Source organism: Zea mays, chromosome 3 (assembly GCF_902167145.1).
Source record: "Zea mays cultivar B73 chromosome 3, Zm-B73-REFERENCE-NAM-5.0, whole genome shotgun sequence".
Classification (NCBI taxonomy): domain Eukaryota; kingdom Viridiplantae; phylum Streptophyta; class Magnoliopsida; order Poales; family Poaceae; genus Zea; species Zea mays.
In genome coordinates this window covers 6,086,630-6,112,193 of record NC_050098.1, presented here as the reverse complement: position 1 = coordinate 6,112,193, position 25,564 = coordinate 6,086,630, and the positions used below count along the sequence as shown (strand labels likewise).

Sequence of the window (25,564 nt, the reverse complement as noted above, 5' to 3'; positions counted from 1 at the left end):
TCAGCCCTTTTTGTATGAGAACATATCTGGTACACATATTAAATCATCATCAATCATTTTATATCTAATGTCTTTAGTTGTTTGATATATTTTGCTAAGAACACCCTCCAACGTGGCGGAGTGTAGTGATGGAAAGTGTTATTTATAAATTACAATAATTAACTAGAGACGTTAGATATAAGATGAGTGATGATGATTTAATATATGCACTGTATACACTAAACTTTTATATGCACAAGATATATATCCTCTTTTGGTATTTCAGTGGTTTTCCGGGCCTCGAACTGTCCAACTGATTGAAGGTGCGGGGCCACTTGTGCGCCACTGCCGTTGCCTTCTATCCGGCGCCATCTCCACCGTCCACTGCCCCATCCGCAGTTCCACACCACACTACGCCGCCGCAGCCAGGCAGACAGAGGCAGCCCCCTCATGGCTGCCCACGCCGTCACCCCGCTCACCATCTGCTGCCTCCGCCGCGGCGTTCCCCTCAACCACAGCCGCCGCCTCCTCGCCGTAGCCGCCGCAGCGCCAGAATCGCCCGCGCCTACCCCCGCGCCATCCCAGTTGCCGCTTCCCCCGGTTCCTCCTCGCAAGGGCTACTTCCCGAAGCGTGGCGAGACAGTCGAGCTCACCTGCGAGGCGCTCGCCTTTAAGGGCAAGGGCGTCTGCAAGGTCGCGGGCTCCACGTTCGTCCTGCTCTGCGATGGTGCGCTCCCTGGCGAGCGCCTCATCGCCCGCGTCCGCCGCCTCCGCCGTGGCGCCTTTGCCGAGGCCGCCAAGCTCAGGACCCTCGAGCCACACCACGACGCCATCGAGGCGCCCTGCCCCCTCGCCGCTGACTGCGGCGGCTGCAAGACCCAGTCTCTCGCGTACGCCGCGCAGATCCGCCACAAGCATCACCAGGTTCGCGACTTGCTCGTGAACTTTGGCAAGTTTGATCCCAAGCGCCTGGAGAGCTCGGAGCCGGATGATATCCTCAAACCCACCGTGCAGTGTGACGAGATATTCCGGTACAGGAACAAAGTGAGGTTTAACTGTGGGGTTTATGGTCGGTTGGTTTTGGCGTTTTGAATGGTAATAAAGTAATAATGTTCACGTCATCTTGTGTTTTCGTTGTTGCAGATGGAGTTCTCGTTTGGGACGAAGAGATGGGTGCAAAAAGAGTTGAAGGACAAGGGTGAGGAGGTGGAGGTGAAGCAGGAAACGAATGAAACTGATGGATATGCGCTTGGACTGCACGCACCAGGGTTCTTCGACAAGGTGCTACATGTGCAGAAATGTTTTCTGCAGAGTGAGCCAGCAGATAAGGTGACGAATTGGTTAATTGTGATGTATGAGATTTGCTTTATTAGAAAAATGATGACATGTTCAGGTGTAGTCTTGTGAATTTCGGTAACATTCCGTAGGATAGTTGTCTGAACAGGGTTGCTCAGACAGTGTCTACAATTGACATAATTAACGGGGTTTTGCTTATGTGCAGAGAAATATGTATTGCACTCTAATTGATAATCTGTTAGGAGGGTTTTGCTTATGTGCAGAGACATATTGTTTATAGCTGGTTGTTGTACTCTAATCTTTCTGATCTAGAAGTGTGGAACCATATGGATTGGAGGTAATGTCAAAGCTGTGCTGTTTACTAAACAGCATTGCGTTGCTTATGTTAATGAGGTTGATTGATTGTTGCTTGTTGATCATGTTATTTAATTGTTGATTGGTGGGTGAATAGCACGTAGCTTTTTTATTGGTCGATTAACAATATGGGATGCTGAATTAATTAGCTGCTAATGTCTATAGGTTCTTGCAGTTGTTCAAGAAACCTGGATGGATCCTGCCATAGGCCTCACACCTTATGATGTCCATAAGCATGTTGGGTTTCTCAAGCATCTGATGATAAGAACTGGAAGGTATGGTATTCCATCTTGTGTTTTTCACATGTTCTACAGTGATGTATATCTCATTTTGCTGGTTGAAACCTTAATATAGTTTACTGTATTTTTATTTTTTGTCTTAGAGTTACATGTCTGACACCTTTTATTGCACACATGCCATTTTTATGCATAGTAAATTGTAAGTGCTAGAATTTAACTAAAAAATGTCTATACAAGACTCACTCCATTAAACAAATATCACATTATAAGTTGAATTCAGAATATGTGCTTTTATGATGCTCCCATGCTTCCATTGTCAACTCTGTTTCAAAAGGCGATGCCTAGGTTCTAGGCGATGTGGCACTATAACCACCTTTTTTTTAACCATGGCATCACTCTACCCACATTTGAAATTACAACCACACAGTCTCACCTTGCTGCAAGGTGGAGCTTAATCGACTGACTATCACCTGACACCTAGCGCTTTGTAAAACATTGATCACTGAGACAATGGGATTTCATATTTAAACAGTTAATCAAGCTGTGTTTTTGCTTTGTTAGCTGCTTGATCATATATATATTACTATCTAGGAAGATGTTCTGGCTACATTTTTTCTTTTAAAACTCAAGTAATGTTGATAAGGGAATAACAGATGTCAGTATTTCCATGTAAACTACCATTGTTTCTTTTGTTGTCCACTGAGCAAATCATTTTGTGTGATGAGTTTCTTTAAAGATTCCACTTTATTTTCCCCCCAGAAACATCAGCACTGGAACTCCAGAAGTAATGGTCAATTTTGTGACGTCATGTTATAAGCCAGATGTATTGATGCCTCTTGTTGATAAAATCACAAAAATACCTGAAGTGGTATGTGATTGGTGCCCTTTTGTTCTGAACTATGATAATGATGAAATATTCTTAAGCTACTCGCTTTTGTGATGATAGCTATTATAATCGACAAACAGCTCTTTATGTAAGGACTGTTCTAGTTTTTGTGCCAATTAAAGGTGTGTTTGGAAGTGAGTGATTGATCTAGGTGTTTTTAAGATTTAGTTCAAGTTTGTAGCTAATCTTAGGGATTTGAATTTTGAAACTACCTTCCCAAACATGCTTTAAATATTTTGGTTTCCAGTTTTGGGGCTCCAGTATTGATATTTCTATACTGTTAATGTAGGTTAGTGTCATAAATAATGTGAACTCGTCTGTTGGTAATTCATCTGTGGGTGAACAAGAATATACTTTGTACGGGAAGCCAAACATTACAGAAATGTTGAGAGGACTTGCGTTCCAGATATCTGCCAACTCCTTTTTTCAGACTAATACAAAACAGGTTTGTTTTTGTTGAATGATGAATGGAGATTTTATTGCATTTTTGTTTTGACCACTGCACCCTTCCATCATGGTGTTTCTCTCCAACTCCAATCATCCTGTGGTTTCCCCCATCTTCTGTAGGGTGAATGAAAGGAGCTAAAGAAAGCATAAGTTAAATATGACTGTATAAGCAGATAAATGAGCTTGTATGCTTGTATAGATGAGAAAGACCAGTAAATGGAAAAAATGAACTTTGAAATGATGTCCCTTCCTGGTGTTTAATGATCTGAGCCCTCTCCTTTGACTTCTTGCAGGCTGATGTTCTTTACAAGCTTATTGAAGATTCTGCTGGGCTTAAAGGAGATGGCTCTGAAATTGTTCTTGATCTGTTTTGTGGAACTGGAACCATTGGTTTGACCTTTGCCCGAAGGTAGTTTTTTTTCAGGTGTACATATTCCGTGAGACAGATATTTCTGGTTGTGAGAGTATAATTGCTTTCTTGGTTAACATAAACCCATTTTCTATTACAATATTTTATGGCAACCATTTTTAGTAAACACTTTTCTGCTTGGCTCAGGGCAAAGCACATTTATGGATATGAAGTTGTCCCTGAAGCCATTGAAGATGCGCGAAAGAATGCCAAGTTGAACGGTATCAACAATGCAACATTTGTTCAAGGGGACCTCAATAAAATCAATGAATCATTCGGGAAGGAATTTCCAAAGCCTGACATAATCATCTCAGGTTGTATTGGTTTTTATACTGATACTATTCTTTGGCATTCAAATTTTAGTTATGCCATGATGTTCCCTGGAAATTTGTTTGACAACAACAGTTCTTTCTAAATCTGCCTTAATTTAGTGTTTTCATTAGCTACATACAGGCAACAACAGCTTTGGTAGGCAGCTTGATGAGCGTTACCTTATATACAACAAATATGACCTGAAGTTTTAAATTTTATGAAGCTATATACTGGATCAGTTGTAATTCTAGTCTGCTTCGTAACCCAACTGACAAAAATGAACTGTACAGATCCTAATCGCCCTGGGATGCACATGAAGTTAATCAAGTGGCTGTTAGAAGTTAAAGCTCCTCGAATAGTGTATGTCTCATGTAATCCAGCTACTTGTGCTCGGGATTTGGACTACCTATGTCATGGCGTGGTATGCTTTGTCCTACTATTGGCACTTAACCCATACCTTTTGATATTTTAGTTCTCTTGTGATAATTAGTTGGTGCTTCAATAATTTGACTGCAGGAGGAGAAAGATTTGAGAGGATTCTATGAACTGAAGAGTGTAATTCCTGTGGATATGTTTCCTCATACTCCTCATATTGAGTGTGTATGCTTATTGGAGCTGCGTTGATTTTCAGTTTTGGTCAGGTAAACCCACTGGAGCCTTGTTTGGGTGACGAGTATTCACCTCAATCCATATAAGGCATTGTTCGGCACTCTAGTATTTAATACATATTGGGATCCAATACATGGTGGGATTGAGTGAATCCATCCCATGTCACTTAAACCATGTGTGTTTCAATTACAGCTGAGATTTAATACATGGCTAATTTTCCATTGTTTAGTTACACCACATGGATACATTAATTTGTTGCATGTATTTAAAAACATCAGTGTCCATCATATTAGGTCTCTGAAGCGGATGAAATTTGAAGCATCAAAATCAGAAGTTGGCCACTCATTTGTCTCTTATTACATTACATTGGAGTGTGTGCATTTAGATAAGAACAAACCAAAGGGAGAGAGCTATTTTTTCATTTGAACAACATAACATACTGACTATCCAACAAGCAATTCAGACGACTCCACCTGCAAGGAAATGCAAGTATTAAACGCTAGAATTTCTCCACGCATATTAATAATTTCATATCAAACATAAACATGCTAGACCATATTGGTATTTTCGAGTTAAATCACATATTTGCTCATAGCCCAAGATTGGTAGGGAAATGACAAACATGCCTAATAATCTAAAAAGAAAGCAGTTCATGAAAGAATTGTGCTTTGCTTGCAACTAAAATAGGAAAATAGGAAATAAACCATAAGGGAAAATAGGAAATGCTCAAATAAACCATAAGCAGTACATCATTATTATGATGTTCAAATAGATTTTTAAGAGAAAATAGGAAATGTAATGCTCAAGCATGCTTGCAGGCTAGTAATCAACCTAGGAAGAGATGCAAGCCTTGAAAAGTTAGTGGGAAGAGAAGAGAAAAAGGAAGAGAGCATACCAGCCAAGCCATCTCGTTTCTCAACCAAATCAGTGCAGACTCGGCATCATCATCACATGCACTCAAGAAAATTTGCCTGTTGTCAAGGTCCTTGAAGACATTATAGGCTTTCGCTTTTTCCTCCTTTGTAACTTCCATTGTACCAATAATGGATATGCACTTCTTGATTGAGAAGTCTGCAACTTGACTCACTTCCTTTTCCTCCCTCCCTTTTGCTAGTTGTGTGGCTTCTTCCTTAGCTTGCTTCGTTCTCATGTCAATGTATCTTCCCATTATCCCTTCTAGGTTATCGCCCTTTTTATGCCTCTTTGTCCTTGTTTCTTCATTGTTCCCTTTTGTAGCAGTAGTCCTTCTCTGCGGCACTGGATCATGCCTTAAACCTGTTGCATCTCCTGCCTCAACAACATGGACATCATCTTCTTCATGTGCCGGCAAGGTTTCTTCCACTTCATCTTGTTCATGTTCTATGTTGAGAAACTCATCTCTATTTCCTACTTGAGTAAGATCTGGAAGTTGGGTGGAGGTGTAGTTGTAGGTCCCTTCAGATGTTTGCCCTGCACAATTATGTTTTACTAAAAAGGGTAGACAACATAACACATATTGGAAAGCATGGCCATTGTAATGAGACTAACCATCATAAAGCTCCCCCAAGGCCTCATATAGAGGAAAAGACTTGTTGCAGAATTTTTTAGCCTTAGGATGAGAAGTCAGTATATTTTTCCATAAATCTGGGTCAGCCGTAATCCTTCCTGTCTTCTCATCAAAATGAGCTCCACTTTGATTCTTTGCATCCTTTAGCAACCTATAGTCCCTTTTCAACTCTCTTTCCTTATCTTGTATTTGTGTCTTTGTGAAATAGACATATTGTTCTCTCTGATGAAATTCCTTGACAATTTTGTTCCATGCTTCTGTTGTCCATCCATTTTGACCCCTATAATCAGCTGTCTTGTGCTCATGCAAGAGGTCCACAAGAGTCTTCTCTAGAGTTGAGTTCCAAGCGGCTCTTAATTTCTCTACACAAGACAAGGAAGAAACATTACTAGTAGAATTCCAAGAGGCGCTTAATTTCTCCTAAGTCTACTTTCATACCTTTTGGAGAACCTCCATGTTTTCTTGGATCACCAGCTTTAGGAGAAGGCTTCTTTGTTGCACTTTTTGATAAGAGCATGTTGATTCTTGGAGAACCCCTTCCAAACATGTTAACTAATATTATATAACACAATATTAAACCAAATTTCTATGCTGGAAACAGTTAGCTGAAATTTCTATTCTGAAATTGGAACTAAAGGAACAAAGAAAATTTCTATTATGAAAACAGTTAGATGATATTATGTTTCAGGATACTAAACAATGAGAAATGGATTAAACCAAATATTAAGAGAGGTAACAATGTGACAGTAAATAAAATGTAGAACAGAGCAACATATGGTCTATTCCAAACTAAACCATAATACATGAGGGCTAATAGATGTGCCAATTTTTTAGACAAATGTGCCACTAATTTCTATGCTCTTGGTAATCATTCCACATTTCTTGTGCTATTGCATCTCTAAGATTATTTCCTTGGACATTTACTTGATCGTTGCCTTGATCGCCATCCGGAAGATCAACAAAGTTTTGTGGCGAAATATAATCTGGTTGATTATCTAACCATTCCTCATCCCCTTTGAGTGGCCGAATAATATTGTGAAGTACAACAACTGCTACTGGTATATTCACTTGATTCCTTATTTTGTGAAATGTGGCAACTTTTAGGATGGGAAAGCGCTTCTTCACAACCCCCAAAGTCCTTTCAACATGATTCCTCAGTATGGCATGACGATGGTTAAATAACTCCTTGTAGTTCTGAGGTCTACGGTGACCTTGCCCATATTCCTTTAGATGGTATCTAACTCCACGATAAGGTGCAAGGAATGACGTGGTGTTAGCATACCCACCATCAACCAAATAGAACTTTCCTGGAGGTACATGGAATCCATTGTTCATTGCAGATCGAAGAACTCTAGCATCTGTAGCGGATCCCTCCCATCCAGTAGACATGAAAGTGATATTTAGGTCGAAATCACAAGCTACCATCACGTTTTGGCTGAGAGTCCCCTTTGAGAGTCCCCTTCCTGTTTCTAAAAGGAGCAGCTTTGTCAGGTGAAATTGTAATGGGCACATGAGTGCCATCAATTGCACCGATGCAGTTCTGCACAAGAAAACTATATGTGAATTTTTAAAATCTAGAAGAAAATGAATAGATATTGGGCAAGGATAGAAATGCCATCACCTTGAAGTAAGGATAGAACCTAGGATTCCTTTCAATTTTCGAATGTACTTGCATTGGAGAAGGAGGCTTCAAAAATCGTTTGGCGAGGGAAGGGACAACTATGTCAAAAAAATGTTTTATATGATGGTGGAATGTGTCACTACTATGTCCGAACTCTTCTTGCAGATCTTCAAATGAAGCGTTATGGCTTATCATGTATAGAAAGAAGCCGAGCTTCTTCTCAACTTTTATCCTTGTGTCACGTACCAACCTTTCCTTCCTAAGATAGTTGGCTAGGGCTCTAAAAATTTCAGGTTCCATTCTGAATGCTACTCGGTAGTTCTTGACATGCCCTTCAAGCAACTCTAAAACATGCTCCTCGCCACTTAGCTTGGATGTGTGTCATCGCTTCTTAACCCTCCTCCCTTTAAGAGAACTAGAACACAACAAATGTAATGCGGGAAGGAAGAACATCATCATATCATCATCATCCTCCTGTCTTCTCTTCCTAATGCGCTCCATGAACCCCATACTCATTGCAAAAAAATGGGGGTACCGGGTCCCAAGAAGTACCTCTCGGGGATGGTACCGGGTCCCAAGACGGCGGGGGTTGGTCTTCTCCAACTCTAACCGGTGCAAGTACAATCTACAAAGAAAAGGTAGAATATTCAAATTAGTAATATTCAATGTTGATAGATCACGTCATTCACAATACAACATGTCCTATAAGTGAAACATGATATATTGAAATTTACATATTACAAGAATATATTGAAAGGAAAAGGACAAATTTATAGATTTACAGATTACAAGAATATATTGAATGTCCTATAAGTGATAGACTAAGCAAACCAAATTTGGGAGGAAAGGAAAAGGACAACGAACTAGAATATATTGAAATTTACAGATTACAAGAAGCAAAAATGTAACTGAAAAACATCTGTACATTCTAATTGCTATTTTCAATCACGTTATCTTGAAGGTGCCGATCTCTTCTGGGAGCAAACGGCAGCCGAACTCCAAGAAAAAGATAAAAAAAACTCTATGTTTGCCAGGAAGAAGTAGAGGAAAACGCTTGCTACAAAGGAGGAAACTGAGGGCACACTGTCACTTGCAAATACCGTAACCGAGAGTCTGCCATCTGCTGTAGGAAAGCAAAAAATGGGGGGCACATGCTCTGCTATGACAGGGCAAAAAAATTCTGCTAGTAACGAGCCTGCAGACGCAAAACAGACACAAGATATATCCCGAGGTTCGGTCACACCACCAAGGTGCCCTACTTCCTCGTTGAGGCGCCCACAAAGAGCCGGGTCTCTTTCAACCCTAATCCTCCCTTTGCCGACCACAAAGGTCAAGCCTACACAATAATCTTTGCTCAAACGAGCGGGTAATACAAACTTTCTTGTGGTCTTCCACAAGATTTGGAGACTCACAAGAGACACCTAGTCGTCTAGAAGCTAGAAGCTCCAAGAGTAATGAATCCACAAAGAACTCGATGTAGTACCAAAGCTCGAATCAAGAAGAGCAAGAGAGATTTGGAGATGAAGCACAAAAACCGCAGTTCTCAAACTCACTCAAAGATTTCTCTCCAAAGATTTGAAATGGGAGAGGCAAGAGATGTGTGAGAGAGAGTGGGAGGTGTTCTTCAAGTTAGAAATGGGGTTTGGGTCGTGCTCTGCTATGGAGGAGAGAGGTGGGAGTGAGTATATATAGTTGGGCTCCAAAACTAGCCTTTTTGACTTTTCTGCCCCGGTTTTTCAAAAAGGTGCGCACAGCTTTTTGGCTGACACAGCAGACTGGCAGAAAAAAGTGAACAGTGCAAAAATCGGTTGAACCTGTTTCCACCAGACAAAAACTGGTTGAGTGTCCGGCTGAACCAGTATTTTCCAAAAAGGTGAACAGTGCAAAAACCGGTTGAACCTGTTTTAAAACCGGTTGAACCTGTTTCCACCAGACAAAAACCGGTAGTGTCCGGCTGAACCAGTATTTTCCAGAGAGCAATTTTGGCCAAGATATACTTAAAAAGGTTGTACTACATACTTTCACTAAGGATTAATAAGGGCAAAATGAAAGTTTTAGATCAAGGATTTTGAGATTTAGTACCAACACCAACCTTCTTTATTGATCACCTTTGATAGTACGACGATTCCTATACTCAAGTTAAATAAAATATAATTAAGTAAACTTCTTGAGTCATTGGTGTCTCAAGTGTGATTTCTCCATGGTGTTGCTTCATAAGGATCACAAACATCTTTGTCTCACCTTTTGAAGCAAACACACATCGAGCCTGTGACTTGTGCCATTTCATCATATATAAGTTCAAATCATGGCTTCAAGTCACCTTACTGATGCATCAGCATGTTGTAACTCTTCATAGCTAATTAGTTCATCGACTTAGTGCAAGTACTCTCTTCTTCACCTTAGCCATGGTACCTCGGTCTACAAGCCGTCGCTTGGCCTTCACCTTCGCTTAGTTCCTCGAAGCCCTTTCCTTGCTATCTTCACCCTATCAAGCCATTCTTGAGTCACATCCTATTGAGCATCCATTGAGAGGATCATTTCTTTAATATTGTGAACCTTGCTTGAATGTCATTTAGATATAACTGCTAAGATCAATCAAGCTCTAGTTTGATTCTCATATATTCATATATGGACTAATAGTAATATGGTCAAGCCAATTCACGATTCCTCATATCTTATTCACTTTGGCTTGACCAATCCTCTTAATCACTTCAACCTCTATTATGATCATATTTATGCATAATGATTTCTCAGGACTTGTCCATATATTCAAACCAATATAGAGATCATATTATATCTATTTGCATTGTCTCACTGGTTATTTGACCTTGTGCTGAACCTTGTTCACTGATCATTATACACTATTCAAGTATGTTCATCATACTGAATTTCCTGTTCAACACTTAGCAAACTTGTTAGACCTTTAAATGTGTTGTTATCCAAATCACCAAAACTCAAAAAAGGGATGAATGCACTTTCACACTGTCCGGTGCGCCAGCCACGTCACCCGGTCGTTGGGTTCTGACCGTTGGAGCTTCTAACAGCTAGGCCACCGGACAGTCACTGTTCACTGTCTGGTGCGCCTTCTGGCTCTGCTCTGACTTCTGCCCGCACTGTAGCGCATTAACTGCTCTCTGCAGACGACCGTTGGCGCGAAGTAGTCGTTGCTCCGCTGGCACACCAGACAGTTCGGTGCTACACTGGACAGTCCGGTGAATTATAGCAGAGCGGTTCCCAGAATTCCCGAAGGTGGCAAGTTTGGAGTCGGGTTCCCTGGTGCACCGGACACTGTCCGGTGGCACACCAGACAGTCTGGTGCGCCAGACCAGGGCACACTTCGGTTGTCTTTTGCTTTCTTTGTTTGAACTCTTTCTTGGTCTTTTTATTTGTTTGTTGTGAACCTTTGGCACCTGTAGAACTCATAATCTAGAGCAAACTAGTTAGTCCAATTATTTGTGTTGGCAATTTAACCACCAAAATCAATTAGGAAAAGGTGTAAGCCTATTTCCCTTTCAATGAGGTTGACGATGCGATGGCCTTCGACGTCATTAGTTACTTGTAAGCCCTCTGGATTGCGGACAGCTGGTGTGCCGATGACGTGGTAAAACACGTCGGAGGGCAAGGTCTCGCCTTTGGTCGCTGCCTTAGCTAACACGTCGGCCTCTTCGTTCCTGGTGCGGTCCACATGCTGTAGGGTGAAGCCCTTGAACTGCTTCTCGAGACTGCGGACAGCCGTGAGATACTGCATTAGCGCGGGGTCTTTTGCTGAATATTCTTTTTCCACCCCGTCGGCAACTACTTTGGAATCTGTCTTGATTATGCAAGTGGTGACATCGAGTGCTCGCAATTTGCGAAGGCCCAGGATGACGACTTCATATTCTGCTATATTGTTGGTGCATCTGTCGGACTCCAAAGCGAAGCTAAGGCGTACTGCGTATCTGTGCTTGACGCTTGTGGGTGACGTGATAATTGTCGCTGCGCCTGCCCCCGCATGGCACCAAGCGTCGTCACAGTGGATGATCCACACCTTCTCTGGAGACTCTTCTTGCTGCCGTGTTGGCCCTGTCCAGTCAACGATGAAGTCTGCCAGGACCTGCGACTTGATTGTTGTCCTGGGTTCGAAGGTGATGTGGTACCCGGAGAGTTCGGCTGTCCATTTGGTGATTCGGACGGACGCCTCCGGGTTTCTGAACAGTTCTCTCAGTCCCCTGTCCGAGGTGACCCGCACCTTGAACGCCTCGAAGTAGTGGCGCAGCTTGCGCGATGCCATGACAACTGCGTATGAGATTTTTTCTAATTCAGTCATGTTGTACTTGGAGGTCGTGAGGACTTCAGAGACGTAATAGATTGGGCACTGCCGGGTCGTGCCCTCTCTGTCTTGCTCTTGGACTAGCGCTGCGCTGACTGCATATGACGAGGCTACGATGTAGAGCAGCAGAGGCAGCGAGGGGTCGGGACTGGTGAGAATTGCCATGTCTGACAGGTGTCGCTTGAGTAATTCGAAGGCTGCCGCATGCTCTGGTCCCCACCGAAGTATTTTGCACCGCGCAGTGTCTTGAGAAAGGGTAGACTCCGCTCTGCGGACTTGGAAATGAATCTGTTCAAGGCGGCCAATCTGCCTGTCAGTCGCTGGACATCCCTGGTTGATTGCGGGGGTGTCATGTTGATGATTGCTTGAATCTTGTTTGGGTTGGCCTCGATCCCGCGGTGCGACACCAGGTAGCCCAGTATCTTGCTCTAACGAACTTCGAAGACGCACTTCTCGGGGTTGAGGCGAAGTCGTGAGTCCCGCATGTTTGCGAACGTCTCCGCGAGGTCAGCCAGGTGATCTTCTTTATTTTTGCTTGCGACAACGATGTCGTCCACGTACGTGAAAATGTTGCGACCCACTTGGCTTTCGAGCACCGTCTTGGTGAGGCGAGAGAAGGTTGACCCAGCGTTCTTGAGTCCCTCTGGCATCCTGATGAAGCAGTACGTGCCGAAGGGTGTGATGAAACTGGTGCTGGCCTTATCTTCCTCTTTCATGTATATCTGGTGGTAGCCGGAGAAGCAGTCGAGAAGGGACATGACTTCGCATCCGGCTGCGTTATCCACTATTTTGTTGATCCGTGGCAGCGGGAAATTATCCTTGGGACATGCCTTATTAAGGCTGGTGAAGTCGATGCACATGCGCCACTGAGAGCACCTAGAGGGGGGGGTGAATAGGTGATCCTGTAAAAACTTAAACTTATAGCCACAAAACTTGATTAGGTGTTAGCACAGTTTATGCCAAGTGGCTAGAGAGGAGTCAAAACACAATAACCACAAGAATCCAATCACAGAGATGACACAGTGGTTATCCCGTGGTTCGGCCAAGTACAAAACTTGCCTACTCCACGTTGTGGCGTCCCAACGGACGAGAGTTGCACTCAACTCCTCTCAAGTGATCCAATGATCAACTTGAATACCACGGTGTTCTTGCTTTTCTTTTCTCAATCCCGTTTGCGAGGAATCTCCACAACTTGGAGCCTCTCGCCCTTACAAAAGATGTTCACAGAGAATCACAGAGCAAAGGAGGGATTAGCAACTCACACACGACACAAAGATCACAGCGAATACGCACACACAAGACCCAGACTTGAGCTCAAAAGACTAGCACACTAGAACGGAGCTCAAATCACTAGAATGTCGAACAAGTGCGCGAGATTGATGTGTGAGTGATCAAGAGTGCTCAAGGAATGCTTGGTGTACTCCTCCATGCGCCTAGGGGTCCCTTTTATAGCCCCAAGGCAGCTAGGAGCCGTTGAGAGCACATCTGGAAGGCTATCCTTGCCTTCTGTCGTCGGGCGCACCGGACAGTCCGGTGCACACCGGACACTGTCCGGTGCCCGATTTCTTTCCTTAACAGGCGCAGCCGACCGTTGCCGACCACTGCAGATCTGGCGCACCGGACAGTCCGGTGCACACCGGACAGTCCGGTGCTTTCTTCCGACCGTTGGCTCAGCCACGTGTCGCGCGGCGATCGCGCGGCCGACCGTTGGCCCGGCCGACCGTTGGCTCACCGGACAGTCCGGTGCACACCGGACAGTCCGGTGAATTTTAGCCGAAGTTGCCAGAGAAAAACCCGAGAGCGGCCTCTTCGGTCGAGGCAGCCTGGCGCACCGGACACTGTCCGGTGCACCACCGGACAGTCCGGTGCCCCAGACCGAAACAGCCCCTTGGCTGCACACAGCCAAGTCTTCTCTTCTCTTCTTCTTTCTGTTTCTAACACTTAGACAAGATGTTAGTACACAAAACTAATGTACTAAGGCTTAGAAACATACCTTTACTTGTGATTTACACTTTGTTCATCCATGAGCATATTTTCACATTTAGGCCCTTGTGTTTGCACTCAATCACCAAAATACTTAGAAATGGCCCAAGGGCACATTTCCCTTTCAATCTCCCCCTTTTTGGTGATTTATGCCAACACAACATAAAGCAAGTGGAACAAGTGCAAAATCACTTCAAATAAAAACTCAAATTGGTTTTGATTCAATTTTGGCATATATGGATCATCCTTTGCCACCACTTGGTTTGTTTTTGCAAATCAAACTCAAATCTCTATCTCTAAGTCAAACACACATGTTGAAGCATAAAGAGAGTTATTCCAAAAGAGATTGATCAAAGATTTCAAAAACTCCCCCTTTTTCCCATAATCAACACTTCTCCCCACAAGAAGCCAACTTTTGAAAATAGAGACAATAAGAGACAATAAAAGCTTTTGACAAAACAAAAACTCTATTCTACTATTTTCAAAATCTCTCAAGTGGTAGCTGATCCATTTATCACTTTGGCCTTTATTTTCTCCCCCTTTGGCATCAAGCACCAAAACGGGATCAATCTTGGCCCGTTAACCCCATTGCCTCACCAAAGTCTTCAATTAAGAGCAAATGGCAATAAGATTTCATGAGATGAACTTGGAATTAGTTACCCTCTCATCGGAGTGCAGTGGAAGTCTTTCATGGTCCAAGTCCACCTTTTCCCTTTCAATCCTCCTTCGAGACTAAATTATCAAACTCAAGCACATGGTTAGTCTCAAAGGGTCAAGTTGTAACACATCTCCCCCTACACATGTGCATCACTTTGCAACGGACTTGTGAGGTCCAGGGAGTGTTTGTACAACTTGAGCACCATAATAAGCAACATAATGCAAAAAGGAACATGATCAAAAGCATAACTACATGTATGCTACAATTCAATCCAGGTTCCGCGAATCTAAGACATTTAGCTCACTACGCAACCTGCAAAAGGTCTTCTCATCTAGAGGCTTAGTGAAGATATCGGCTAGCTGGTTCTCGGTGCTAACATGAAACACTTCGATATCTCCCTTTTGCTGGTGGTCTCTCAAAAAGTGATGCCGGATGTCTATGTGCTTTGTGCGGCTGTGTTCAACAGGATTTTCCGCCATGCGGATAGCACTCTCATTATCACATAGGAGTGGGACTTTGCTCAGATTGTAGCCAAAGTCCCTGAGGGTTTGCCTCATCCAAAGTAGTTGCGCGCAACACTGTCCTGCGGCAACATACTCGGCCTCAGCGGTGGATAGGGCAACGGAAGTTTGTTTCTTAGAGTTCCATGACACCAGGGACCTTCCTAAGAATTGGCACGTCCCCGATGTACTCTTCCTATCGACCTTACATCCAGCATAGTCGGAGTCTGAGTATCCAACTAAGTCAAAGGTAGACCCCTTTGGATACCAGAGCCCGAAGCAAGGCGTAGCAACCAAATATCTAAGAATTCGCTTCACCGCCACTAAGTGACACTCCTTAGGATCGGATTGAAATCTAGCACACATGCATACGCTAAGCATAATATCCGGTCTACTAGCACATAAGTAAAGCAAAGAACCTATCATTGACCGGTATGCTTTTTGATCAACGGACTTACCTCCTTTGTTGAGGTCGGTGTGTCCGTCGGTCCCCATCGGAGTCTTTGCGGGCTTGGCGTCCTTCATCCCAAACCGCTTTAGCAGATCTTGCGTGTACTTCGTTTGGGAGATGAAGGTGCCGTCCTTGAGTTGCTTCACTTGGAACCCAAGGAAGTAGTTCAACTCGCCCATCATCGACATCTCGAATTTCTGCGTCATCACCCTGCTAAACTCTTCACAAGACTTTTGGTTAGTAGAACCAAATATTATGTCATCGACATAAATTTGGCACACAAACAAATCACCATTACAAGTCTTAGTAAAAAGAGTTGGATCGGCTTTCCCAACCTTGAAAGCATTAGCAATTAAGAAATCTCTAAGACATTCATACCATGCTCTTGGGGCTTGCTTAAGTCCATAGAGCGCCTTAGAGAGCTTACACACATGGTCGGGGTACCGTTCATCCTCGAAGCCAGGGGGTTGCTCCACGTACACCTCCTCCTTGATTGGCCCGTTGAGGAAAGCGCTCTTCACATCCATTTGGAACAACCTGAAAGAATGGTGAGCGGCATATGCTAGCAAGATTCGAATTGACTCTAGCCTAGCCACAGGAGCAAAAGTCTCCTCAAAATCCAAACCTGCGACTTGGGCATAACCTTTTGCCACAAGTCGAGCCTTGTTTCTCGTCACCATCCCGTGCTCGTCCTGTTTGTTGCGGAACACCCACTTGGTTCCCACAACATTTTGCTTCGGACGAGGCACCAGTGTCCAAACTTCATTGCGCTTGAAATTGTTTAACTCCTCTTGCATGGCCAACACCTAGTCCGGATCTAGCAAGGCCTCTTCTACCCTGAAAGGCTCAATAGAAGAGACAAAGGAGTAATGCTCACAAAAATTAACTAATCGAGATCGAGTAGTTACTCCCTTGCTAATGTCACCCAGAATTTGGTCGACGGGATGATCCCTTTGAATCATCGCTCGAACTTGGGTTGGAGGTGCCGGTTGCACTTCTTCCTCCATCACTTGATTATCTTGTGCTCCCCCTTGATCAAGCGCCTCCACTTGAGGTACCTGTTCGTCATCTTTGGTTGGGGGATGCACCATAGTTGAGGAAGAAGGTTGATCTCGTTCATCTTGTTCCTGTGGCCGTACTTCTCCAATCGCCATGGTCCGTATAGCGGCCGTCGGAACATCTTCTTCATCTACATCATCACAATCAACAACTTGCTCTCTTGGAGAGCCATTAGTCTCATCAAATACAACGTCGCTAGAGACTTCAACCAAACCCGATGATTTGTTGAAGACTCTATACGCCTTTGTATTTGAGTCATAACCTAACAAAAACCCTTCTACAGCTTTGGGAGCAAACTTAGAATTTCTACCTTTCTTCACTAGAATGTAGCACTTGCTCCCAAATACACGAAAGTAAGATACATTGGGTTTGTTACCGGTTAGAAGCTCATACGACGTCTTCTTGAGGAGGCGATGAAGGTAGACCCTGTTGATGGCATGGCAAGCAGTGTTCACGGCTTCCGTCCAAAAGCACTCGGGGGTCTTGAACTCTCCTAGCATCGTCCTCGCCATGTCAATGAGCGTCCTGTTCTTCCTCTCTACCACACCATTTTGTTGTGGTGTGTAGGGAGCGGAGAACTCGTGCTTGATCCCTTCTTCTTCAAGGAACTCCTCCACTTGAAGGTTCTTGAATTCGGACCCGTTGTCGCTCCTTATCTTCTTCACTTTGAGCTCAAACTCATTTTGAGCCCTCCTGAGGAAGCGCTTGAGGGTCCCTTGGGTTTCAGACTTATCCTGCAAAAAGAACACCCAAGTGAAGCGGGAAAAGTCATCAACAATAACTAGACCATACTTACTTCCCCCTATGCTTAGATAGGCGACGGGTCCGAAGAGGTCCATATGCAGCAGCTCCAGGGGTCTTGAAGTGGTCATCACATTCTTGCTGTGATGCGCTCCTCCCACCTGTTTCCCTGTTTGACAAGCTGCACAAGGTCTATCTTTTTCGAATTGAACATTGGTTAGACCTATCACGTGTTCTCCCTTTAGAAGCTTGTGAAGGTTCTTCATCCCCACATGTGCTAAGCGGCGATGCCACAGCCAGCCCATGCAAGTCTTAGCCATTAAGCATGCATCTAGACCGGCCTCTTCTTTTGCAAAATCAACTAAATAAAGTTTGCCGTCTAATACACCCTTAAAAGCTAGTGAACCATCACTTCTTCTAAAGACAGACACATCTATATTTGTAAACAGACAGTTATATCCCATATTGCACAATTGACTAACAGATAGTAAATTATATCCTAGTGACTCTACTAAAAACACATTAGAGATAGAGTGCTCATTAGAAATTGCAATTTTACCTAACCCTTTTACCTTGCCTTGATTCCCATCACCGAATATGATTGAATCTTGGGAATCCTTATTCTTGACGTAGGAGGTGAACATCTTCTTCTCCCCCGTCATATGGTTTGTGCATCCGCTATCAATAATCCAGCTTGAACCCCCGGATGCATAAACCTGCAAGGCAAATTTAGGCTTGGGTCTTAGGTACCCAACTCATGTTGGGTCCTACAAGGTTAGTGCAAATATCCTTAGGGACCCAAATGCAAGTTTTGTCTCCCTTGCATTTTGCCCCTAACTTCCTAGCAACAATTTTCTTATCCTTTCTACAAATAGCAAAGGAAGCATTTAAAGCATAATAAATTGTGGAAGGTTCATTTGCTATTTTCCTAGGAGCATGAATAACATTCCTTCTAGGCACATGATGAATAGCATTTCTTTTAGGAACAACATTTCTGCTAGTAACATTTCTATCATACACATAAGAGGAACTAGGAGCAAACATGGTATGAGAATCATAAACATATGAATCATAAGCATCATGACTTACATTTCTAGTTTGTCTTCTATCATGATACAAAAATGCATGGTTCCTTTTAGCACTAGTAGCCATAGGGGCCTTCCCTTTCTCCTTGGCGGGAATGGGAGCCTTATGGCTTGTTAAGTTCTTAGCTTCTCTCTTGAAGCCAAGTCCATCCTTAATTGAGGGGTGTCTACCAATTGTGTAGGCATCCCTTGCAAATTTTAGCTTATCGAAATCATTCTTGCTAGTCTTAAGTTGAGCATTAAGACTAGCCAGTTCATCATTAAGCTTGGAAATTGAAACTAGGTGTTCACTACAAGCATTAATGTCAAAGTCTTTACACCTAGTACAAATTTCAACATGTTCTACACAAGAATTGGATTTGTTTGCTACTTCTAATTTAGCATTTAAATCATTGTTGACACCTTTCAAAGTAGAAATGGTTTCATGACAAGTAGATAGTTCAAAAGAAAGCATTTCATTTCTCTTAACTTCTAAAGCATAGGATTTTTGTGCCTCAACAAATTTATCATGCTCTTCATACAACAAATCCTCTTGCTTTTCTAAAAGTATATTCTTTTCATTCAAGGCATCAATTAATTCATTAATTTTGTCTATCTTAGATCTATCTAAGCCCTTGAACAAACATGAATAATCTACTTCATCCTCATCACTAGATTCGTCCTCACTTGAAGAAGCATAGGTAGAGTTGCGAGTACATACCTTCTTCTCTCTTGCCATAAGGCATGTGTGACGCTCGTTGGGGAAGAGGGTTGATTTGTTGAAGGCGGTGGCGGCGAGTCCTTCATTGTCGGAGTCGGACGAGGAGCAATCCGAGTCCCACTCCTTGCCTAGATGCGCCTCGCCCTTTGCCTTCTTGTAATGCTTCTTCTTTTCCCTCTTGTTCCCCTTTTCCTGGTCACTATCATTATCAGGACAGTTAGCAATAAAATGACCAAGCTTACCGCATTTGAAGCATGATCGCTTCCCCTTGGTCTTAGTCTTGCTCGGCTGTCCATTGCGACCCTTTAGCACCGTCTTGAATCTCTTGATAATGAGGGCCATTTCTTCTTCATTAAGACCGGCCGCCTCAATTTGCGCCACCTTGCTGGGTAGCGCCTCCTTGTTCCCTGTGGCTTTGAGAGCAAAAGGTTGCGGCTCGTTGATCGGTCCATTCAAGGCGTCGTCCACATACCTTGCCTCCTTGATCATCATTCGCCCGCTGACGAATTTTCCTAGTACTTCTTCGGGCGACATTTTGGTGTACCTGGGATTCTCACGAATATTATTCACCAAATGAGGATCAAGAACGGTAAAGGACCTGAGCATTAGTCGGACGACGTCGTGGTCCGTCCATCGCGTGCTTCCGTAGCTCCTTATTTTGTTGACAAGGGTCTTGAGCCGGTTGTATGTTTGAGTTGGCTCCTCGCCCCTTATCATCGCGAACCGTCCAAGCTCGCCCTCCACCAACTCCATTTTGGTGAGCAAGGTAGCGTCATTTCCCTCATGAGAGATCTTGAGGGTATCCCAGATTTGCTTGGCGTTATCCAAGCCACTCACTTTATTATATTCATCCCTGCACAATGAGGCTAGAAGAACAGTAGTAGCTTGTGCATTCTTATGGATTTGCTCATTAATGAATATAGGACTATCCGAACTATTAAAGTGCATTCCACTATCTACAATCTCCCATATGCTAGGATGGAGAGAGAATAGGTGACTACGCATTTTGTGGCTCCAAAATCCGTAGTCCTCCCCATCAAAGTGTGGGGGCTTGCCGAGTGGAATGGAAAGCAAATGTGAATTTGAACTATGCGGAATACGAGAGTAGTCAAAAGAAAAGTTAGAATTAACCGGTTTCCTTTGTTTGTCGTAGTCGTCGTCCTTTTGGGAAGAAGAGGACTCATCGCTGTCGTAGTAGACGATCTCCTTGATGCGTCTTGTCTTCTTCTTCTTCCCATCTCTTCGCTTGTGGCCCGAGCCCGAGTCATTGGACTTGTCATCCCTTGGCTCGTTGACGAAGGACTCCTTCTCCTTGTCGTTGATCACAATTCCCTTCCCCTTAGGATCCATCTCTTCGGGCGGTTAGTCCCTTTCTTGAAGAGAACGGCTTTGATACCAATTGAGAGCACCTAGAGGGGGGGGGTGAATAGGTGATCCTGTAAAAACTTAAACTTATAGCCACAAAACTTGATTAGGTGTTAGCACAGTTTATGCCAAGTGGCTAGAGAGGAGTCAAAACACAATAACCACAAGAATCCAATCATAGAGATGACACAGTGGTTATCCCGTGGTTCGGCCAAGTACAAAACTTGCCTACTCCACGTTGTGGCGTCCCAACGGACGAGAGTTGCACTCAACTCCTCTCAAGTGATCCAATGATCAACTTGAATACCACGGTGTTCTTGCTTTTCTTTTCTCAATCCCGTTTGCGAGGAATCTCCACAACTTGGAGCCTCTCGCCCTTACAAAAGATGTTCACAGAGAATCACAGAGCAAAGGAGGGATTAGCAACTCACACACGACACAAAGATCACAGCGAATACGCACACACAAGACCCAGACTTGAGCTCAAAAGACTAGCACACTAGAACGGAGCTCAAATCACTAGAATGTCGAACAAGTGCGCGAGATTGATGTGTGAGTGATCAAGAGTGCTCAAGGAATGCTTGGTGTACTCCTCCATGCGCCTAGGGGTCCCTTTTATAGCCCCAAGGCAGCTAGGAGCCGTTGAGAGCACATCTGGAAGGCTATCCTTGCCTTCTGTCGTCGGGCGCACCGGACAGTCCGGTGCACACCGGACACTGTCCGGTGCCCGATTTCTTTCCTTAACAGGCGCAGCCGACCGTTGCCGACCACTGCAGATCTGGCGCACCGGACAGTCCGGTGCACACCGGACAGTCCGGTGCTTTCTTCCGACCGTTGGCTCAGCCACGTGTCGCGCGGCGATCGCGCGGCCGACCGTTGGCCCGGCCGACCGTTGGCTCACCGGACAGTCCGGTGCACACCGGACAGTCCGGTGAATTTTAGCCGAAGTTGCCAGAGAAAAACCCGAGAGCGGCCTCTTCGGTCGAGGCAGCCTGGCGCACCGGACACTGTCCGGTGCACCACCGGACACTGTCCGGTGCACCACCGGACAGTCCGGTGCCCCAGACCGAAACAGCCCCTTGGCTGCACACAGCCAAGTCTTCTCTTCTCTTCTTCTTTCTGTTTCTAACACTTAGACAAGATGTTAGTACACAAAACTAATGTACCGCTTAGAAACATACCTTTACTTGTGATTTACACTTTGTTCATCCATGAGCATATTTTCACATTTAGGCCCTTGTGTTTGCACTCAATCACCGAAATACTTAGAAATGGCCCAAGGGCACATTTCCCTTTCAGCCACTTGCCGCTTTTCTTTTGTACCATGACTACGTTGGCGAGCCACGTAGGGTTGGCGATTGGTTCGATGAAGTTGGCTTCCAGCAGGCGGTGCACTTCGGCGTTGGCGGTTTCTGTCTTTTCGTCGGACATTTTGCGCAGCCGCTGCTTTTTTGGGCGCACCGAAGGGTCGATGCCCAGACCGTGCTCAATGACGGTGCGGCTGACTTTGACCAGGTCGAGGGCGAACCAGGCGAAGACGTCCTTGTTTCTGGAGAGACAGGAGATGAGTTTCTCCTCGTCTTGCGAGGTCAGGTTTTCACTTATTATGACTGTTTGCTTGGGCGTCGCCGGGTCGAGGGGAACTGTCTTCGTTCCGTCGTTGCTCTGCAGCTGCGCCTTTACTTTTTCGTCAGCGGCTGGGCGGATCGCTTCGGAGACTTCGCGCTGTGTTGTAAGGCAGTGTACGTTTCGTTGCCCTGGAACGAAGTCTCTCTCAATATTACGCGCAGTCTGCTGGTTACCGTAAACTGTTATCACGCCTTGCGGACCCGGAATTTTCATGTAGAGGTACAGTCCATGAATGGCCGCTTCAAATTTATTGATGGAGCCCCGACCCATTATAGCGTTATAAGGATAAACCATGTCGACGATGTCGAAGGTGACCTACTCACTTCGCGCATTGGGTGCTACGCTGAATGACAGGGGTAGTTCTATCTTGCCCACAGGGAAAGTGCCCTTGCCGCCGAAACCATATAGGGGGTTGTCCGAAGGCTTGAGTAAGCTGTGGCTGATGCCCATGCGGTCGAAGGCGTGCAGGAAGATGATGTCCGCTTGGCTGCCGTTGTCAACTAGGACTTTGTGCAGGTCCCAGCCTGATACACTGCAGTTGATTACCATGGCGTCGACATGGGGTGCGCTTCGCAGATCAACATCTCTGGCGTCGAAAGTTAGTGGCACATGTGACCACTTCGTTTGTACCACTGGGCCGGTGAGGGCGACATGGTTGACACTCCGGTAGTGATCCCTCTTTTGTCGCTTCGTCTCGAAGTCGACGCTGGACCCTCCGGTGATCATGTGAATGACTCCGCGATACGGCTGATCGGCGAAGTCTTCCTGCTTAGGTGCTTGGGGGTGATTTTGGTGGTGTGGGTTCAGGTGATGCGGAGGCAGAGGCGGAGGCAGGGGTGGGAGGACTTGTACTTCCTGATGGTGTGGATATGCGTGGTTGGGTGGGTGCTGGACGTGGCCATTGTTGTATGGTTGTGGGTGGTGGTGATGATATGTGTGCGCGACAACTCTCTGGTTGTCGGCTGGTTGTGCTCGAGACATCGTGTCCCTGGTGGCCTTTGTTTCCGGGCAATCCCTTGTTGGGTGTGCACAATCCTCGCCGTGAAACATGCAGTAATATCTGCGCGGTTGTTGCGCCCGTCCCCGGCCCCGGCCTCGCGTGCCATTGCCGCGGCCCTGTGGGGGTATTCCTGACGGCGAGCGGCCTCGCCAGCGGGGTGCTGGTTGGCTATGTTGTGCACCTGCTGCTGACTGCGGCTGTCCCGTCCGGAGTCTGACTGCGAAGGCCTTGTCCAGGTTCGGCTAGACTGCGGAGGGTCCTTGGGCTTTCTCTGGGACTCGACCTTTCGCTGATTGAGCTCTTCGGATCTGGCGTACTTCTCGAACAGCTGGTAGAGCTCTTGGAGATTTTTGGGTGGGTCCCTGATGTAGTGACTGTATAGGACGCCAGCCCGAAGGCCGCTGATGGTGTAGTGTATCGCGATGTGGTCGTCGACTGAAGCCAATTGTGACTTGAGAGTCAGGAACTTGCAGTAGTACTCTCGTAGGGTTTCCTTCTCTTGCTGTTTGCAGAGTGATAGCTCGGCCAAAGCATCAGTATTGGGTCAGTACCCTTGGAAGTTGAGTAGAAACTTGTCCCGGAGTCCTTTCCAGGAGTCGATGGACAATGGCGGCAACCTGGTGTACCAGGTCAAGGCCGGACCCTCGAGGGTGATGATAAAAGACTTGGCCATTGTGGCGTCATCCCCTCCGGATGATGCGACGGTGACTTGGTAGCTCATGATGTATTGTGCTGAGTTGGTGTTGCCGTTGTACTTAGGGTAGGTCCCTGCCCTGAAGTTGGCGGGTCACGGTGACGCTTGGAGTTGCGGAGCCAGGGGGCTTCGCTCATCAAGGTAGTTGATGCCTTGGAAAGTTGCGGCGTGCGGGTTGAAGGGCCCGCGCTGGGGTATGAATAAATCTCCGGCTGGCGCGCGCTGTTGGAGGGGCGGGCCATGCTGCAGATCATGTTGGCCTTCACTCTGCATAAGCGCGATCTCTTGCTCGAGCTCCCGGGCTCTCTGCTCCTCGTCTCGTATCATCTGGCGCACCTTGGCTTGCGCGGTGACACGTTGGCGCTTAGCCTCGAGGATGTCTTTCTGTTTTTGGACGTTGCGGTTCTTGATGCGCAGGGCCCGTAGCTGTAGCTGTTCTTCGGCTGAGATGTCGATGACTTCGCCGTCCTATGTTGCGTCTTTGCCCTCTGGTGGAGCGAAGCCTGGGGGTGGTGCTTGTGGTAGTCCTCCGGAGCTGCAGGTGCGTAGGGTGCCTTCAGGAGTAGGGTGTTCGGGGCGCTGTCTCTTGCTGAGAGCTTTGTCTTCGCAGGCTTCTTGGGGGGTGTTGTCTGCGAAGGCCTTGCCTTTTTTCTTGGCTAGCAGCGCTGCCTTCGCTGCTTCGTCGACGGATGGGGCTGCCTTCGAACTAGCTCTCTTGGGTGCCATCGCGGGTGATTTGTTCGTAGCACGAACGGTGGGCACCAAATGTTGGCACTCGTTCAGGCGAACAAGTAGATCCAACAGGAGAATGGAGAAAATGTTTGCAAGGTTCAACGGGGTATGGCAATAGCTCTGTTGATCTGCCCCCTCAAATGTACTGTACGGGGGTATTTATAGGTGTCCGAGTGCCTATCGCCCTCAAACAAGGACGTTTATGCCCTCGGGAACGCACAGTATCCTCAGAATATTCCCCCAATGGGAGGTTACAGACCGTCATTATAGAATAGGCTATTACAGATGAGGCCAGTAACACGCTTATCCCTGCGGGGCCCGTTACAGTGGGCCGAATCCCACTTAGGCTTCCGGATCCGATGAGGACGTGAGGCTAGCAGACATCGTCGTAGTCTTGCCTTCATCTCGCGATGGATAAGAGCGAAGGGCACCCGCGAAGTCCAGTCGCGAAGTCCTTATCGGACTAGCGTCCTTGGCGCCGTTGGTGCAGCGAGGCGACGAAGTTGACGAAGACTTCGAGCGAAGTGTAGCGTCTTCGCCTTCGCCCCAACAACGACCAAAGATCATTTCCAGCAGGTCGTATAAACGGTCATGCAAAGTACTATTTTACACTGTAGATTGCACTATCTGTATAGTTGAGTTTGTGATGGAGAGATAGAGAGTGAGAGAGAGTCTACTGGAGAGCAACTCCAACAGCCTAAGTAAAATGTTTAGATTCGGTAAAAAAAAGGAAAATCGATACAGGACACATCCAACAGATTTACTATATGCCTTTTTCATCTTGCTCGGTATCTCCTCATCCTCACTCGTTATATTTGTCGAGAACATACGACTCGGTATCACCCTCTAGCTAGGGCCAAAGCCAAAGTGGCAGTGAGAGCACCTAGAGGGGGGGGGGGGTGAATAGGTGATCCTGTAAAAACTTAAAACTTATAGCCACAAAACTTGGTTAAGAGTTAG

The 25,564-nt window shown here is 45.6% G+C and overlaps 2 protein-coding genes across 3 annotated transcripts; one reads left to right on the top strand and one right to left on the bottom strand.

Moving 5' to 3' along the window:
• The first annotated feature begins 277 nt into the window (after positions 1-277).
• Positions 278-5,747, top strand: LOC100275594 (uncharacterized). Of its 2 annotated transcripts, XM_008674346.3 has the most exons (10): positions 278-1,023; positions 1,123-1,308; positions 1,795-1,904; positions 2,628-2,736; positions 3,044-3,199; positions 3,495-3,610; positions 3,758-3,924; positions 4,213-4,343; positions 4,439-4,563; positions 5,350-5,747. In XM_008674346.3, the coding sequence occupies exons 1-9, from the start codon at positions 430-432 to the stop codon at positions 4,544-4,546; spliced, it is 1,677 nt and encodes a 558-aa protein (XP_008672568.1). In that variant the 5' UTR covers positions 278-429; the 3' UTR covers positions 4,547-4,563; positions 5,350-5,747. The 2 variants fall into 2 exon arrangements, with proteins under 2 accessions (XP_008672568.1, NP_001143116.1); NM_001149644.1 differs by lacking the exon at positions 5,350-5,747 and having other exon boundaries at positions 384-1,023; positions 4,439-4,854.
• LOC103649625 (uncharacterized) lies at positions 5,298-8,286 on the bottom strand. Its single transcript, XM_020550082.2, has 5 exons — positions 7,699-8,286; positions 7,002-7,617; positions 6,516-6,629; positions 6,059-6,439; positions 5,298-5,980 (listed from the first exon to the last, which is right to left on the bottom strand). The coding sequence occupies exons 3-5, from the start codon at positions 6,622-6,624 to the stop codon at positions 5,358-5,360; spliced, it is 1,113 nt and encodes a 370-aa protein (XP_020405671.1). The 5' UTR covers positions 6,625-6,629; positions 7,002-7,617; positions 7,699-8,286; the 3' UTR covers positions 5,298-5,357.
• Between the last annotated feature and the right edge of the window lie 17,278 nt (positions 8,287-25,564).

Bases quoted from the DNA above. Each gene is read 5' to 3' on its own strand.
- LOC100275594 (XM_008674346.3), top strand. From the start codon at position 430: ATGGCTGCCCACGCCGTCACCCCGCTCACCATCTGCTGCCTCCGCCGC. The intron at 1,309-1,794 runs GTGACGAATTGG...TAATGTCTATAG, and splicing joins AGAGTGAGCCAGCAGATAAG to GTTCTTGCAGTTGTTCAAGA. The intron at 4,344-4,438 runs GTATGCTTTGTC...ATTTGACTGCAG, and splicing joins ACTACCTATGTCATGGCGTG to GAGGAGAAAGATTTGAGAGG.
- LOC103649625 (XM_020550082.2), bottom strand. From the start codon at position 6,624: ATGTTTGGAAGGGGTTCTCCAAGAATCAACATGCTCTTATCAAAAAGT. The intron at 6,440-6,515 runs GTATGAAAGTAG...TGTCTTGTGTAG, and splicing joins ACATGGAGGTTCTCCAAAAG to AGAAATTAAGAGCCGCTTGG. The intron at 5,981-6,058 runs GTTAGTCTCATT...ATAATTGTGCAG, and splicing joins CTTGGGGGAGCTTTATGATG to GGCAAACATCTGAAGGGACC.